The sequence below is a fragment of the Zootoca vivipara genome, chromosome 8, assembly GCF_963506605.1.
Source record: "Zootoca vivipara chromosome 8, rZooViv1.1, whole genome shotgun sequence".
Lineage (NCBI taxonomy): Eukaryota > Metazoa > Chordata > Lepidosauria > Squamata > Lacertidae > Zootoca > Zootoca vivipara.
Window position 1 is genome coordinate 84,882,165 of NC_083283.1, and position 14,872 is coordinate 84,897,036.

Sequence of the window (14,872 nt, forward strand, 5' to 3'; positions counted from 1 at the left end):
ACTGTTTTATGTTAATGAGATTGTCTTGCCTTATGCAAAACAGAGGCAAGCCCAAAATATCAAGGAACTCAGTGGCAGCAGCTATGAGAGAAAGACTATTTCCAGAACCTGCCCCTGGTTTGCAGTAACTGACAGCCCTAAATAAACCCAATACTGTATTCAGTTTCTTCCGGGCTGCATCCAGTTGTCTCTCTTTGTTGACAAAAAACATTTTTGTCCTTGGCACACCCCTTCCCATCTTCTCTGGAGTGGGGGAGAGAGACACTTTGGAAAAGCATGGGAGCTGTGGGAGAATTCAGTGAAAATGCATGGAAGGCTCCAACGGGTCAGCGAGCTTTCCATATATGGAGCAAAACAATTGTGTATAACCCCCTGAAGCTGAGGTAGACAACACGGTGCCCTTCAGATGTTGTAGCACTATAGTTCCCATCAGACCGCCCCCCAACATGGCTAAAGATGATGGAAGTTCCATTGACTTTCATCATCCTTGACCACTGCCCAAGGTGGCTGGAGCTGATGGGAATTGTAGTCCAACATCTGAAGGGCGCAGTGTTGGCTACCTCTGCTCTAGAGCCATTTGCTTAAGGAAACAGTGATTCGGTGGCCTATGACAGATAATATCCCTATAAATTTGGAAACATGAATGCTATGTTGATTTCTAATTGTTCTGAAAATTGATGGCCTTTCAACTTACATGTTCAGCTAGCTAATGACATAACGCATCTTGCAAAGGGAAAGGTCTCATTGTTTCATTTCTTGGGGGAGTAATGTTATTTAAAAAGTAAAACACGAACAAACAAGAACCCTTGGTGTGATCTCTAATGTCAGTGCTATTCAGAGCACACCCCTAAAAATCAATGGGTCTGCTCTCCTCTCCTTTTGACTTGGAGAGCATACTATCATGTCTGCCTGGAAGTAAATCCTACTGCATTCAATGAAGTTTACTCCCAGGTAAGTAAGGTTAGGACTGCAGCCTTAAAAATAATCAGTTGCCTTAATTTAAACTGCCTGAATGGCAAACACTGGAAAATATTGTGTGTGGGGAAGAAACCCAACATATCTAAAAGAGGCCTCTTTTTTTTTGCCTTAGTATTGCCCCACCCCACCCCACGGCAATCAAAACATAAACAAACAAAGCCCCCCCCCCCCCGCATGCAACCAAAACAGACAGAATGGAAATGTAGACCATGACACAAAACATGCTTTCATTTTTATTCACAAAACAGCCTGAATCGCTAGAACATTACAAACAGCCTTTCAGTTAGTGATGGTCAGAAAGCAGGGAAACAAGGGCTTTGAACAGAAGAAAAAGACTCATATGTTTCCAACACGGGTTCTGCAATAGCTTTAAATTTGAATTCCAGTAAAAAAAAAATCTAAAAGAGAATAATTGCAGTTAATTCCAGGTTTATTCTAGTGTGCAGTTCTTCTTGGTCTAAACTTAATTATTATTTTGCTTTGCTTTAAAAACTTGCCAGTTTTGCAGTACATTTCCACTTTTTCATACCAAACATTTTGCTGATTAAACCTTAATCTTATGTGTATGTTAGGGAAAGGGAAACTACCTTATTTTAAACATATTCTCATTTATAAACATGAAGTTGAGCGATTCTAGAAACTAGCCACACTATTTTTCTTTAATGATGGAAATTAATCAAACAAAAATATGAATGAATAAACAGCTGTGCTAATTACAGTAGTGCTTATTAGTAACTAGATTTAAAAGGTTACTGTAAATTTACATTCTCTACACAAAAACTGCATCTTCCACACATAAACAACATCAACACCAAAACACAGGAAAATAAATTGATTGTCCATACTCTATTATGTCTTGTTACTTTATGGATCCTTTTAAAAAAATTATTTGAAAAGCAGTTAATGTTTGTTTTTTTACTAGTACTCGAAGATGTTAAACAAATGCCAAAAAAAATTATAAAAAACAGGAATGAAATCTGCGAGAAAAATTTTTTGGTTCTAAAGGAGACACAGGCGCATCCATTCATTTCCGCCAAAAAAATGCCTTGCCTGAGACAACACAAGCAAGCAGTGACATTGCACTGGATGACAACAGAGCTTTGGGATTCTTGTTCCTACTGAAACCACCGGAATGCAGCGCCTGTAGGAAGCATCACTTTCTGCAGAGACAGAAGAGAACAGAACAGGGACACATGATGAGCAGGGAGGAGGAGAACAAGCTTTGCGCCTTTGAAGGAAAGTCCAGAACATTACACCACACACAAATGCCCTGCCATTCAGCTTCAGTGTGGCTGTTCTTCAATGCTAACCTTACACCGTTACATATTTGTAATTCCAATTACGGTGTCCTCCCCTCCCAAATCTAATCTATTTTTCCAACTTCCTGCTCCCGCAAAAGCCATTATTTACAACTTCACATCTTCTCTATTAGCAATTATTCGTGGTACCCAATAGTCTCTCGAGAAACCTTTTGGCCCTTTGGCCAAATGCTTTTTTGCTGTATACAACCTAAAGCAGCAGCAAACTGCTCTTTTCGTACTTTCAAATGGTACTTTTTGGCAGGGAGTGGGAAGAAAGCGGTTTGAAGTCTCTTTCTATGAACACAGAAACAAGTCCTCACTCATCACTGGGTTTGTGTCATGCAGAGTCCACTAAGAATAAATTATGATTCCCTACTGACCATTCCAATAGCACAGCAAATGCATATTGCGATGCAGGGACTTGTGGCTGGCAGTTACATGCTCAGGAGATACTTGTGCTTGTTACTTTGTCGGTCACATGCATCCTTAACCCTATTACCGTAACAGAGAGCTTCAGGGATGCACATTAATCTCCTCCAAGGTGGGGCAATAAAGAGTTGCAACTTCACAATCTGGAAAGAAAAGTGGTAGGACAGGACTACCTGTCATTTAAAATTGACTTCACCATGCTGTGGCGTGGAACCTTTCCTGCTACTGTAACCAAGCCAGGTTGAAGGAAGAAAGGAAGGAAGGAAGGAAATCAAAATTTCTTGAATAAAGCTAACAGGAGAATGGGGTCTGCTGGAATGAAAAGCTTTGCTCATTTAATTACCGAAGCCTCCAGGATTGTGCTTGGTTGCTGTTGTTGAGGTTTGGTTTCATTGGTTGCTTAGGACGCATCTCAAAGATGGGCGAAGGAGGGAGGGAGGCATTATCCGTGGCTGTTGCACAATAGTATAACTCCTCCTCTCTGGCCAAAGCACGAGTATCTTCCAGGAGCACTGGAATATTTTCTGTTATTGAGATATTTACCTTCCAGCCATTTGGCATGTTATTTTGATGTGTCCATTTTATGTCTCTGGGTATAAAACTATGGAGGCTAGAGCTATACAGAAACTTTGATAGGCTAGGAATGGCATCATGTGGGAAATAAAAAAATTCCTTCAGTAGCACCTTAAAGACCAACTAAGTTTTTATTTTGGTATGAGCTTTCGTGTGCATGCACACTTCTTCAGATACCATGTGGGAAGAAGCTCTCCTGGCAGAACAGTTTAGTATTTTATTGGCTCGCTTTGGTTTTTCAGACGCAAAGGAGGTGAAAGCCGAGAAAACTGCCACCAACCTGTCCAGCCATGTGATGGTTGGGCAGCCTGAGAACTTTAAAAAAGCCACAATATAAAGGGATTAATTGTTGACTTTTTAAACACAGCACCATTTCATCCATGGCTGATGGCGAAGGAAGGACTTACCCGTCCCTCTCAAAGGCTTCATATTGCTGCTTCAGGTCTTCTTAATATTAATATTGCTGGGTGGAAGATTAGGTAAAAAGGTCTTATAGACTAGGCAGTAGAACTCAGAATATGCCTTAGTCCAGAGCGACTTGCAATAAAGTAACTTATCATACAAAAACGCTCAAGAAAAGAAAAAATGCTCCCTTCCCTTTTAATCATCACCATCTTTCTTTTCTACTTTATAAAAAAAACACTATCTTTTGAAATAATAAAGACAGAGGAATGAATAAAATACCACTTCCAAAACCATTACATAGTTTTGGAAGTGGCATTTTATTCATTCCTCTGTCTATATCATTTCAAAAGATAGCAACTACTTTAGTAATACCTTTAAAATGTGTTTTATGAATGTTCTAAGCAGTAAAACATACCACTTGCACATGCCATTAATGGGGTGTCCAGGAATTGCCCCTTGGAGCAGTGGGCACTGCCTTTATGTGTCATTTCAAAGAATAAAAAAATGATGGTAGGCAGTCAGAGCACGTGTAGTGAATATGGTCTGAACAAGCTTTTGCTGTCCTGAAAAGAAATGTTCAGAATGTAGCAAATGTGCCATTGAAAACATTTCTGCCACACATCATGTCTGTCTCTGTCCTGAAAGAGTGCCAAAGCAACAGGGAATCAATCATTGATCATGCAATAAAACATGCAGATATTTCATAGCAGCTAATTTGGGCCTGATAAATTTGTGGCCTGGTCTTATGCATCTACACTTGGAAGGAATTTCTACTTAATTCATCTGGGACCAAACTCCTAAGTAAGCATGTTCTGGATCACAGCCTAAACCTCATATCTATAGCGTAACATTCCTCTTAGGAAACTGATTATCCAAAAGCCAACATTTTGGTTGCACTTATTAAAGGTGCCTCTCATCAGAGAAAAATCAAGTGATATTTATGAATGATTCTGATTATGAACCAACAGCTCCCCTCCCCCCCCCAATAGTTGCTACCAGCTGATGAACCTGAAGGGACAGAAAAGAATGCTTATTTCTCACTAAGATGAGCCATTATGAGTTGTTCCCGTGCCTACAGGGTTAGCCTGACCTATCACTGAAATATACACACATTGTAATTGTACTGGGAAATAATCACCTTTTAACCTTCACAGGCTTGCCTCACGAGTTTCAGCACAGGTGACTCCCCTGCTCCTTCTGCTGCTCCAGATGTCAAATGCAAATAGGCTGGGCAGCTGTTCCCAGGTCTACTGGCTGAGCGGTCCTGATTTCCTCCTTGCTGCCCATGAGCCTGCCCCTAAACCGCCCTTGCATATTAATATTTGGGGGGGGGCTCAGCTGGAGAGCTGTGGAAATTGCATCACCAAAGCCCAAGTCTCGAGGATTAAAAAAGGAGGCAGGAGGAACAGGTGGGGGTACCTGCTAGGCTTCTTCAGCATGGATACAGATGCAAATGCCCAATTTAACTCATAGGGCAGCACACTTTTAATCTTTTTGCATTGTGCTGTGGGTTAAACCACAGAACCGAGGACTTGCTGATCGGAAGGTCGGTGGTTCGAATCCCTGTGAAGGGGTGAGCTACCGTTGCTCGGTCCCTGCCAACCTAGCAGTTCGAAAGAACATCAAAGTGGAAGTAGATAAATAGGCGGGAAGGTAAATGGCGTTTCCGCGTGCTGCTCTGGTTCGCCAGAAGCGGCTTAGTCATGCTGACCACATGACCTGGAAGCTGCACACCGGCTCCCTCGGCCAATAACGCGAGATGAGCACCGCGACCCCAGAGTCGTCCGCGACTGGACCTAACGGTCAGGGGTCCCTTTACCTTTTAGCCATACTAACATCAATGATCTGTACAGAAACATGCAACATCCCTGCTAGTTGGCTTTTGAAACAGAATATTTACTTGGAAAATGGCTAATAGCCACCCATGAACAGGCATAAATGATAGCCTCCACAAACAAGTGCAGTGTATCTCTAAGTTAACAGATGCTTTGAGTACCTTTGACGCCCTGCTTGTGGTATTTCAAAGGCACTGGCCTGCATCTTATTCAAAACAGACTGTTGGGTTAGATCAGGCACCCCCAAACTTCGGCCCTCCAGATGTTTTGGACTACAATTCCCATCATCCCCTGACCTCTGATCCTCTTAGCTAGGGATCATGGGAGTTGTAGGCCAAAACATCTGGAGGGCCGCAGTTTGGGGATGCCTGGATTAGATGGACCTTGGTCTGATCTAGCAGGGAGGGCCTGTGTTTTGGGGACTGGGAGGCAGGAAGTGGAGACATTACATAATTTTAGTTATTTAATTTCTATCCCTTCCTTCTACACAAAGGAGGGCAGAAAACCAATGGCTGATTGCCTTTACTCCACAGAGCAGCGTCCACTGACATCACTTTGATTGCTCCAGGGCAAATTGTTCAGCAGTGGGGAATTTCACCAGCTCGAGAGTGGGAGAAGAATATTTATGCTGCCTGTAGGATGATAAGTTGTGTGGGACTCAGGAAGTCTGCTAAGGTGACGCCGACTGAAAGATGGTGAGACATCAGAATGTGTTTGTCACTCACGTTAAGTAAGCAGGGTGGAAATCCTGCAGTGGGCTGTGGGTGACTGCAGATTACATAATCCTGCACAGATGATATTATTAATACCGAAAGGAGTCTAGACACAATTCTACTATGCCTTAAAGTGCTGAAATATCTCATTTTAACGTGTCCTCCCCCTGATATGAATGGGATTACCCCCAAGAACCCAAAGCAGCATTAAGTTTTTGCAGACCCGTGGATTATTATAGAAAGGGAAAGAGGCTGTGCGAGGCATTTTAGATAAAATTCTGGCCAGCAATCCAGAGTTGAAAGAACAAACTTTCCAGTTAAATTGGTCTGGCTAAAACAAATGTTACTTATTAGGGTTGCAGGATTCGTGTTGCAAATGCAGCTCTCTGAGCTGAGTGAGACAGCCAGCCAGATCAGGTTGTGACTGTGTACAGGTCATTTTCTACCACCCAGCCTAAACTACATCACAGAGGATGGGGGGGGGGGGGGAGAGAGAGACAACCTGCACCAAGATGAGATCCTCAAGGGAAGTGCAAGATAAGCGGCCCTAAAACTGTCCCCAGCATGGCTCAGTGGGTAGAGCATGTGACTCTTAATCTCAGGGTCATGGGTTTGAGACCCACGTTGGGCAAAAGAGCCCTGCACTACAGAGGGTTGGACTAGATGACCCTCAGGGTCCCTTCCAGTGCTAGAATTTTATGAATCGATGGAGTACAGAGATGATCAACAGTGCTTAAATATAAGCCCGCTTTGCCACCTATCTGTATGGTATCTTTCTCAGCATCCAACTGGCCTATGTACCGTGTTCCATTTTCGAACGGGATAACTGAAATTATTTCTTTTTCTTTCTTTCTTTTTAAAAAAAGCATTCTGACAAAAATAACTTCAAACAGAAGTCAAACATTTTATTTCCTATTCACACTAACTATATATATATATATATATATATCACTTTCTATCTACTTATGCAGCCTCCTATCTCCTATGCAGGCTCTCTCCAATGTCAGTCCCGCTGTGTTCACTGGGGCTTGCTCCCAGGAAACTGTACACAGGATTGCAGCATTAGAGATATCGAAGACCGAACAGGTTTCTCCTTACATTATTTTCATTTATCTCATATAAACCAGTAGCAATTAATTATTAGCTCAGAATATGTCTGCCACTGCATGGGAGATGCTACTCCCAACTCTCCCAAAATCAGAGTAGACTTGCTGTAAATGGAGCAAGTCCCATCATATAATTTGAAAGTGGTTTCATTTATTCCCTTTTCCCAGTCAGCAAGGGAACAAATAAATAAATAAAAATAAACCAAGCTATAAAGCCTTCCACAGGTTCGCTGCGTCATTTAACTTCCCCCATAATGTAAAGAGAATGAGGGAAAACACAGCAGCCTAATATGCACTGTGGAATCCGTTTTCCCACTTTGGGTCTCTTTAGGAGAGATGGACTTTGCCCTTTTCCAGATCACTGACTCAGCAAATTAGAACAGGAATACAATTTAGCAATATGGCAGTTTGGGAAGGATACCAGCCCCTCATATCATCAGCACCCAGACTGATACCCACCCCCCACCCCAAGTATGCATTCCTATCTGATGCTAATTGAATAACGTTGAGTGTGGCTAATAAGAAAGCAAGTTATTACATTCTCTGGGCAATGTATTGCTGTCTTCATTGAGAGCGTGATGCCTATGGCCTTCACTAACTTCAGAGAAAATAACCTAAGCAGCATAACCAGGGAAAAAACTCATTGCCCCACTGCCCAATATATAGATTAAATGGAACTGAAGGGGGTAGGTTCCCCCACCCCACCCCACCCCAGAAATTGAAGCTTTTCAAAGATTAGCCAGCTGCCTAGCAAGAAAGGGTCGCAACCTGGGGAAGGGGCTTGCATCAAAGAGATGTACAAACATGGATGCTACATGCCTTCTCTCTCCTCCTTCACCACCAAATAAGGAACAAGGGGGATGTCAAATGGCAAGAGAGACACAATGCTTTGCTTCCCTCCATTCAATAAAGCTAGCTAGGTAAAGGTAAAGGGACCCCTGACCATTAGGTCCAGTCGTGACCGACTCTGGGGTTGCGCGCTCATCTCGCATTATTGGCCGAGGGAGCCGGCGTATAGCTTCCAGGTCATGTGGCCAGCATGACAAAGCTGCTTCTGGTGAACCAGAGCAGCACACGGAAATGCCGTTTACCTTCCTGCTGTAGCGATACCTATTTATCTACTTGCACTTTGACGTGCTTTCGAACTGCTAGGTTGGCAGGAGCTGGGACCGAGCAACGGGAGCTCACCCCGTCACAGGGATTTGAACCGCCGACCTTCTGATCAGCAAGCCCTAGGCTCAGTGGTTTAACCCACAGCGCCACCTGGGTCCCAAAGCTAGCTAGCTTAGGCCCAAATGCCACCAGTGCATATTTTCTGTTTGTGCTTGCAATCATATGGGGCTCAAACCAAGTGGGTCAAATCTCTTCAGTTTCCTCTCTTCTTGAGCACTGCTTGGTGATGGGGAGATCAGCTCTGCATCAGCCACAAAACATCATTTTCAAAGCTACAGGATCCTTCTTTCGGTTGTGACCTGACAACTTTGCAACTCAGGAGTGGCAAGGCGTCTCCGTAGAATTGATCCATCACCTAAAGCAATTCTCAATCAAGACGGCATTGTTTATATGAAAGAGAATGGCAGAGCTACATGCTACATATGAATAATGATGGCGGCTGCTTCTATCAAAAAGCATTTTGGAAGGGAGCAGTTTTAAGCAGAGGTGCTTAACCCTTTCCCCTGCATGCTACATTTCTCTAGCAATTCCTCTCCCAGGCTCTGCTGCTTTTTCTCCCATCAGGTTCCAAATATGTGTTTACATTTTGCAAACAGGCACCAGGAACCCCACAGAAGTGGGCAAGCACCCATGGAAGAGGTGATGAGTGTTTCAGAAGGAAAACAGTAAGTATCAGAAGGGTTAAGCATCTCTCCCCACTGCTCCTCCATTCTGGATTACCAGTATCAAGCTTCTCAACAGCACCTGCTTTTCCCCCTATAGAAGCAGCAAACATTGTGGTTTGGTGCACACATTTGCATGTAACATGCAGTTCTGCCCAAAGGCTACTGCTTCACTACCTTGCCTGGCTTGCATTCAGCGCTGCTTGCATTCGGCACTGAATGCTATCCACACCTAATGTCTTATGCCAGATGGGCAACCTGGCCCACTTGTCAATGTGGCTTGCAGACAGTTGGCAACTTTGGGATTTGGGGCACTTGCCTCAAATCCCCAGTCCCCCAACCTGCTCTAAGTGTGAGGAATGAACAGCCCCAAACCTTTCCACATCTGGGAAACTGACCGATTAGCAAATTTATTCTGCATCTTAAGATGCACTAAACTTTCCTAAGATAATTTTGTTTACCTACAGCGTTGCATCCTTACCTTGATCTGCTTGTATTTCATATGCATCTGATTACTCGTCCTGTTCTTTCATTTGCCCATCTTCCATGGCATGCTTGTCATATGTTATTTCACTGTGTTTTGCTTTGTTTTTACCAAGAGCCCCCTTTCAACTTACAAGGGAGACTGAGAGCTGCTAGGCAGAGGTCTGCCATCTTTACTAAGTCACATCCCATTGACAAAAAGCGTTTGCACCCATAAAGGCATTGAGTTTTCAAGAATCTCAGCTGATAGGCTAAGTCAAGACAGCCCAACATCTGTGACAAGATACACCTCACCCCTCCTGAAGGGACTTCCAGGAAATAAAAACCCACTCAACTTGGCATTTTGCAGTTGGTAGTTGGGCTGGGAAAGAAATCTGCCCAAGACCTTAGAAAGCGACTAATAGTCAATGTAGGTGGATCTGTATACAGAAGCTTTATATACTAAGCCTATAAAGGCAGAGTTTGTGATTGGTCAGCAGAGGTTGTTAGAAACCTTCATGTTCAGCAAGATCTGAGTTTTGGAGAGGCCACATTGTTTTGTACGTCACTCAGAGTATTAGCTTAGAAATGTGGTTAGAACATTTTGAAATGAAGTTCACCTGCTGTCAATTGATGGTTAAGAAGAGGAGACATGTTCTCTCCCTATGGTATAAAAGACTTTGGCATTAAGGCCTGGCTCTCACAAACAGCAGTTGAAATCTAAACCTGTACCACTTCTGACGTCTATGCTTCCTTACTGAAGTGGGGCAGGGGAACACCCATTTGTACAAAATGAGAATTGTACAAAATGAGAACTGGTGCTGTGTTGTGGTGAAGGAGCCAGAGCTACAAATCAGGAAGTCCCTGTCATTCAGGCAAGCTACCACTTAGGCAAGCCACTACGTATTTCTGAATCAGCCTCCCATTTGAAATTTGGAGACAATAATCTCATCTACTTATGGTTGTAAGAATTGTGAGTTGTAAGAATTGGGAGGGGTAGTGCTTTTTTTGGTCAGCATACCTTTGCTGCTCCACACACACACACCCCTCGCTCCCTTCTCCGCACCTTTGCTACTTCCTGGGAAGGTGCCCAGTTATTGTAAGAAGGGCATGCCACAGAAGAGGCACTTTGGCGCAACCCTTATGATCACCTTCCCAGAAGGCGCTTTGTCGATCATAAGGGTTGCGCCAAAGCATCTCCAGGAGGCTCTGCCTTCCAAGGGAAGCAGCAGCAATGGAGGAGCAGGAGGAAGTGGCAAAGGGGGGAGGGGAGTGAGCGAGTGGGGGTGGGGTGGGCACCTATTTTCTTAAGAAAAAAACACTGGTGAGAAGATAACAGATATGGAAACACTTTGAACAATCAAAAGCATTATGTACATTATTATAATTACATGCAAAGCAGCATGTCAGGGTTCTAGAACAACCCCCACACTGTCATGCTAGTTTCAATGTCGGGGATTATTTTATTTTATTTTCCCCCATGGAGGAGTGTTTTTAAGTCCTGTGAGATCTCAGATGCAGCCTGAGATAATGGAATCCAGAAACAGATTGAACACACCACCAGCTATTTGTAAGGAGTCTACAGATGGCCTCAGAGATGGGCTCATATCATCACAGGAATGAGGGCCAATCTGAGACAAGTTTCTTTCCCAATTATTAATGATAACGGTCTGCGTGTGAGAAGACTGAAGGCAAGTGGAATAGAAAAGGTAAGAACTGCTAAGAGATTCAAACCCCAGACATTTCCCCATCCAGTCCACATAAATTGGCATTGTGGTTCCACACAGAGCAGCTGAGGGGGAACTATTAGGCTGCCTGACCAAACCCAATTACCTCCAGTGCAGCAGAAGGCTTCTTTTTAAGTTCCTCACATTTTCGGAATTTGCAAATCTGGTGGCCAGTTTTACGGTTCCTACAACTGCTGCACTGCTCGCAATTTATCCGTCTTCTGCAAGGAGGACACAAGCCACACCGTTTCCGTTTCTTTTTCCCTGAATTGATGGCAGATGCCAATTCGTTCTGCATTGGGTACTCTGCTAAGCCGGCCATATGGAGCGCGCTCTCTGCCAGAAACACGCCAGCAGGGGTCATGATGAAAAGGCCAGGGTTGATAGGGAAAGCCCCCAGGTAAGGAAAATCAGATGGGCTGTTCATTGTCTCTGCAGCCGAGACAGCTTCCATGTCTGAGATGCCCGTCCCGTGGTCATTAGGCAGGGGGATGTGCTCCTGGACTACTCTTTTGAGCAGCTCCGTCGACTGAGCAAACTGTTGCAAGATGCTCTGTCCTTCTGCAGAAAGATCTGACTTGCTCAGCATGTCGGAGATGGTTTTGTGCTTTGAGGTAGAATTGCTTTTATCCATAGTAGCTTCATTGCCGTTGGCTATGGGGGCCCCTTTCTCAGAATGTTCACTCAATGAGCTGGTGCTACCAAAAGTGGAGTAGTGGGAGAGCGGTCGGGACTTCTTAAGACTTTTGTTCAAAGGTTCGCTTATTATCCCACTTTTGTTCCTCCTTTCTGAATGGACTGAGGGCTGAGAGTCATCTGGGTTCTTGTTTTTTTCCAATAGGCCTGCCTTGGTGCTGGCGTCTTGACGAGAGCCAGTTTCGGACATCTTTTTTTCTTAACAAGGAGGAGACCAGATAAAGCAGCAAGCCCACTCACGGGGGAAAACCACAATAGTAACAGTACCAATCCCAAATGACGGCGGGGAGGGGGCAAGGTCCGTCTTTAGTGCAGTTTCAAGGCCATCACAACACGTCCTGCAGTTTCATATACAACAGGTGCCTCTGAAAGGGAAAAAGGGAAGAGGGAATTAGCGAAGAGTTAGGTGTCTGCTGAAACAATTGTTGTTTTTCACTCAGCCCCCCCCCCCCCTTGTGATAAAGTCAGCTCTGTCCTCATCACTCACATGAACACAACCATGTGGAAGACTACGACCACTGCTAAGCCATTTGACCTGAAGGTACCCTGGATGGGATGGTGCCACTTCTACAGGTAGCTTAAGGATACTTTCCTATACAGGGGTGGCCACCTCCCAAGAGACTCTGATCTACTCACAGAGTTAAAAACTGGGAGTGATCTACCCCCTTTTGGGGGGGTTCAGGTCAAAGCTGTTGAGATTTTTTAAGGGAGGGAAGCCCTGTTTTGGGGGGTTTAGGTCAAACTTGTTGAGCTTCTTTTAGGAGGGAGGGAGGCCCATTTTTGTTTAGGGCTTCAGGTCATAGTTCCGCTTTTTTAGGGAGGAGGAAAATTTTGGGTGAGCTTTTTTTAGGGGTGCCAGTGATCTAGCACTGATCTACCACAGACATCCAGTGATCTACTGGTAGATCACAATCTACCTGTTGGACGTGCCTGCAATACAACAACATTTTACTCAAAAGTACTCGTTGAAATTAATGGACCTAATTTATTTACTATGTTTACATCTCATCTTTCTCCTAAGCTATCCCAGATGGCTTAGAGCATTACAAAAAACAACAGTATAAAATATAAACTAAAAAAAGCCAAAGAGGAAAGAAAGGCTCAGTCCAAGAGCACATGGTTTGCACCAAAAGGACCCCAATATTAATTCCCAGCAGCTCCAGATAGGGCTGGGAAAGAGATGCTCCTGGTCAGTGTAGTCCAGGCTTGGCTCATCTGATGTTCTTGGACTCCAGCTCCCATGGCTCCAGAGTCAGCAGTAATGGAAGCTGTAGTCCACCAACACCTGGAGGGTCAAAAGGTTAGCCCAGGCATCCCCAAACTGCGACCCTCCAGATGTTTTGGCCTACAACTCCCATGATCCCTAGCTAAGAGGACCAGTGATCAGGGACGATGGGAATTGTAGTCCAAAACATCTGGAGGGCCGAAGTTTGGGGATGCCTGGGTTAGCCAGACTTCATGTAGCCAATACTGAGGTAGCTGGACCTGTGGCCTGACTCGGTATAAAGCAGCTGTCTGTTTGCAATGTTTGCAGTACACCCCACTTAGAAAGGCAAAACAAGCAGAGGTGTGATCCAAAAGAGCATAAAACTCTTGCACTGACGGGTATCACTGCATACAAAACAGCAGTCCAAATAGGGATCTACAAATATCTGGGTGTTTTGTTTCCACTCTTGAAACAAAAGCAACATTCGTAAAAGAAGTACTGGATCCATTGGGGCGGAGACTCTGCAACCCTTATTCAGACTTGCATTAATTTCTTCTCCTGCCTGAACTTTGAATTGGGAGCCAGATGTGCAATTAAGGCAATCACACATGCCCAGGACAACAGTGGTTCAGTCCTAGCTGCTCTCAGGACAGCAGAGAGCCTTTCACGGGCTCCATCTTCAGTAGGAATACACGGAGCAAAAGCTGCATGTGACATACCTTTTGATGCAAGGGACCCACTCCTAGATGCTCAGGCTTGTCACTGATTTTAAGTCTATTTGCAGAAACTCTCTTAACATTTTATCTCTCTAGCCACTTGGAGAACTGGTGTCCAAAGGCAGGGTGGCTACCGAGATAATGAAATGTAAAATGGCCACTTCACAGATTTTATTTGCCCTGTGGACAAATGACAGGGGTACGTCTCCTCCCTCCCACCCTGTCCCTTCTACCCATCAGGCACTCAGAAGGCCATAAAACAGGTTGTGAGGCGGGAGAGGGAGGATTTGAGCAAACCTCTGAGGCTGCTTGGCGCCTGTGTGGGTCCTGTGATCATGCAGATAATGGTGACTTGGCAAGCTGGCTTCTACAGATGCTTCCTCCATGCAGCTCACTCGCCCACCGCTTGCCTATGCCAATTGCTGGTGCTGCTGGCGCCCTCTGCTCTTGCTCTTAACAAATGACTGACGGCCTAGGTTTCTTTGGATTTTTCCTCTATTTTTCTAATTGAAGAGTGAACCAGAGCTGCTCTCTTAAAGCCGATCCCACAGCCAAGACACAACGACAGCTACTGATGGTCAGCTTCTATGGCGGTGCTATTTTGTGCTTAGCTTTGAGCTTTCCTCTACCTTCCTGATGAGTATTACTAACACTCCTCTCTGTGCTCCTCTCCATGTCCTAGAGTTACAACTAGGAACAGCTATTAGCCTGGCTAGTTGCAACTGCAAAAGCTTCTACGGTGAAGGCACGGGGGTAAGTCAACACTTCTCAGCACTTGTCTTGTCCACAGATCATGGGTCAGATTGAAACCTACAGGTATCAGGAGAGGCTCCAAGTGTCACAACCGCCTCTCATTCTTCAAAAAGCACAACTGCTGATAATCTAGACC

At 44.5% G+C, this 14,872-nt stretch overlaps 1 protein-coding gene across 5 annotated transcripts in view; it reads right to left on the reverse strand.

Moving 5' to 3' along the window:
- Window positions 1-1,191: 1,191 nt before the first annotated feature.
- The window catches only part of CXXC5 (CXXC finger protein 5), a 77,139-nt gene continuing 63,458 nt past the window's right edge, over window positions 1,192-14,872 (reverse strand). For all 5 annotated transcript variants that reach the window (XM_060278142.1, XM_035103422.2, XM_060278141.1 and 2 more), the window contains 2 exons: window positions 11,471-12,425; window positions 1,192-2,138 (listed from right to left, as the gene is read on the reverse strand). In XM_060278142.1, coding sequence (XP_060134125.1) covers window positions 2,094-2,138; window positions 11,471-12,250 — 825 coding nt within the window. In that variant the 5' untranslated portion in view covers window positions 12,251-12,425 and the 3' untranslated portion in view covers window positions 1,192-2,093. The remainder of the gene's footprint in view (window positions 2,139-11,470; window positions 12,426-14,872) is intronic.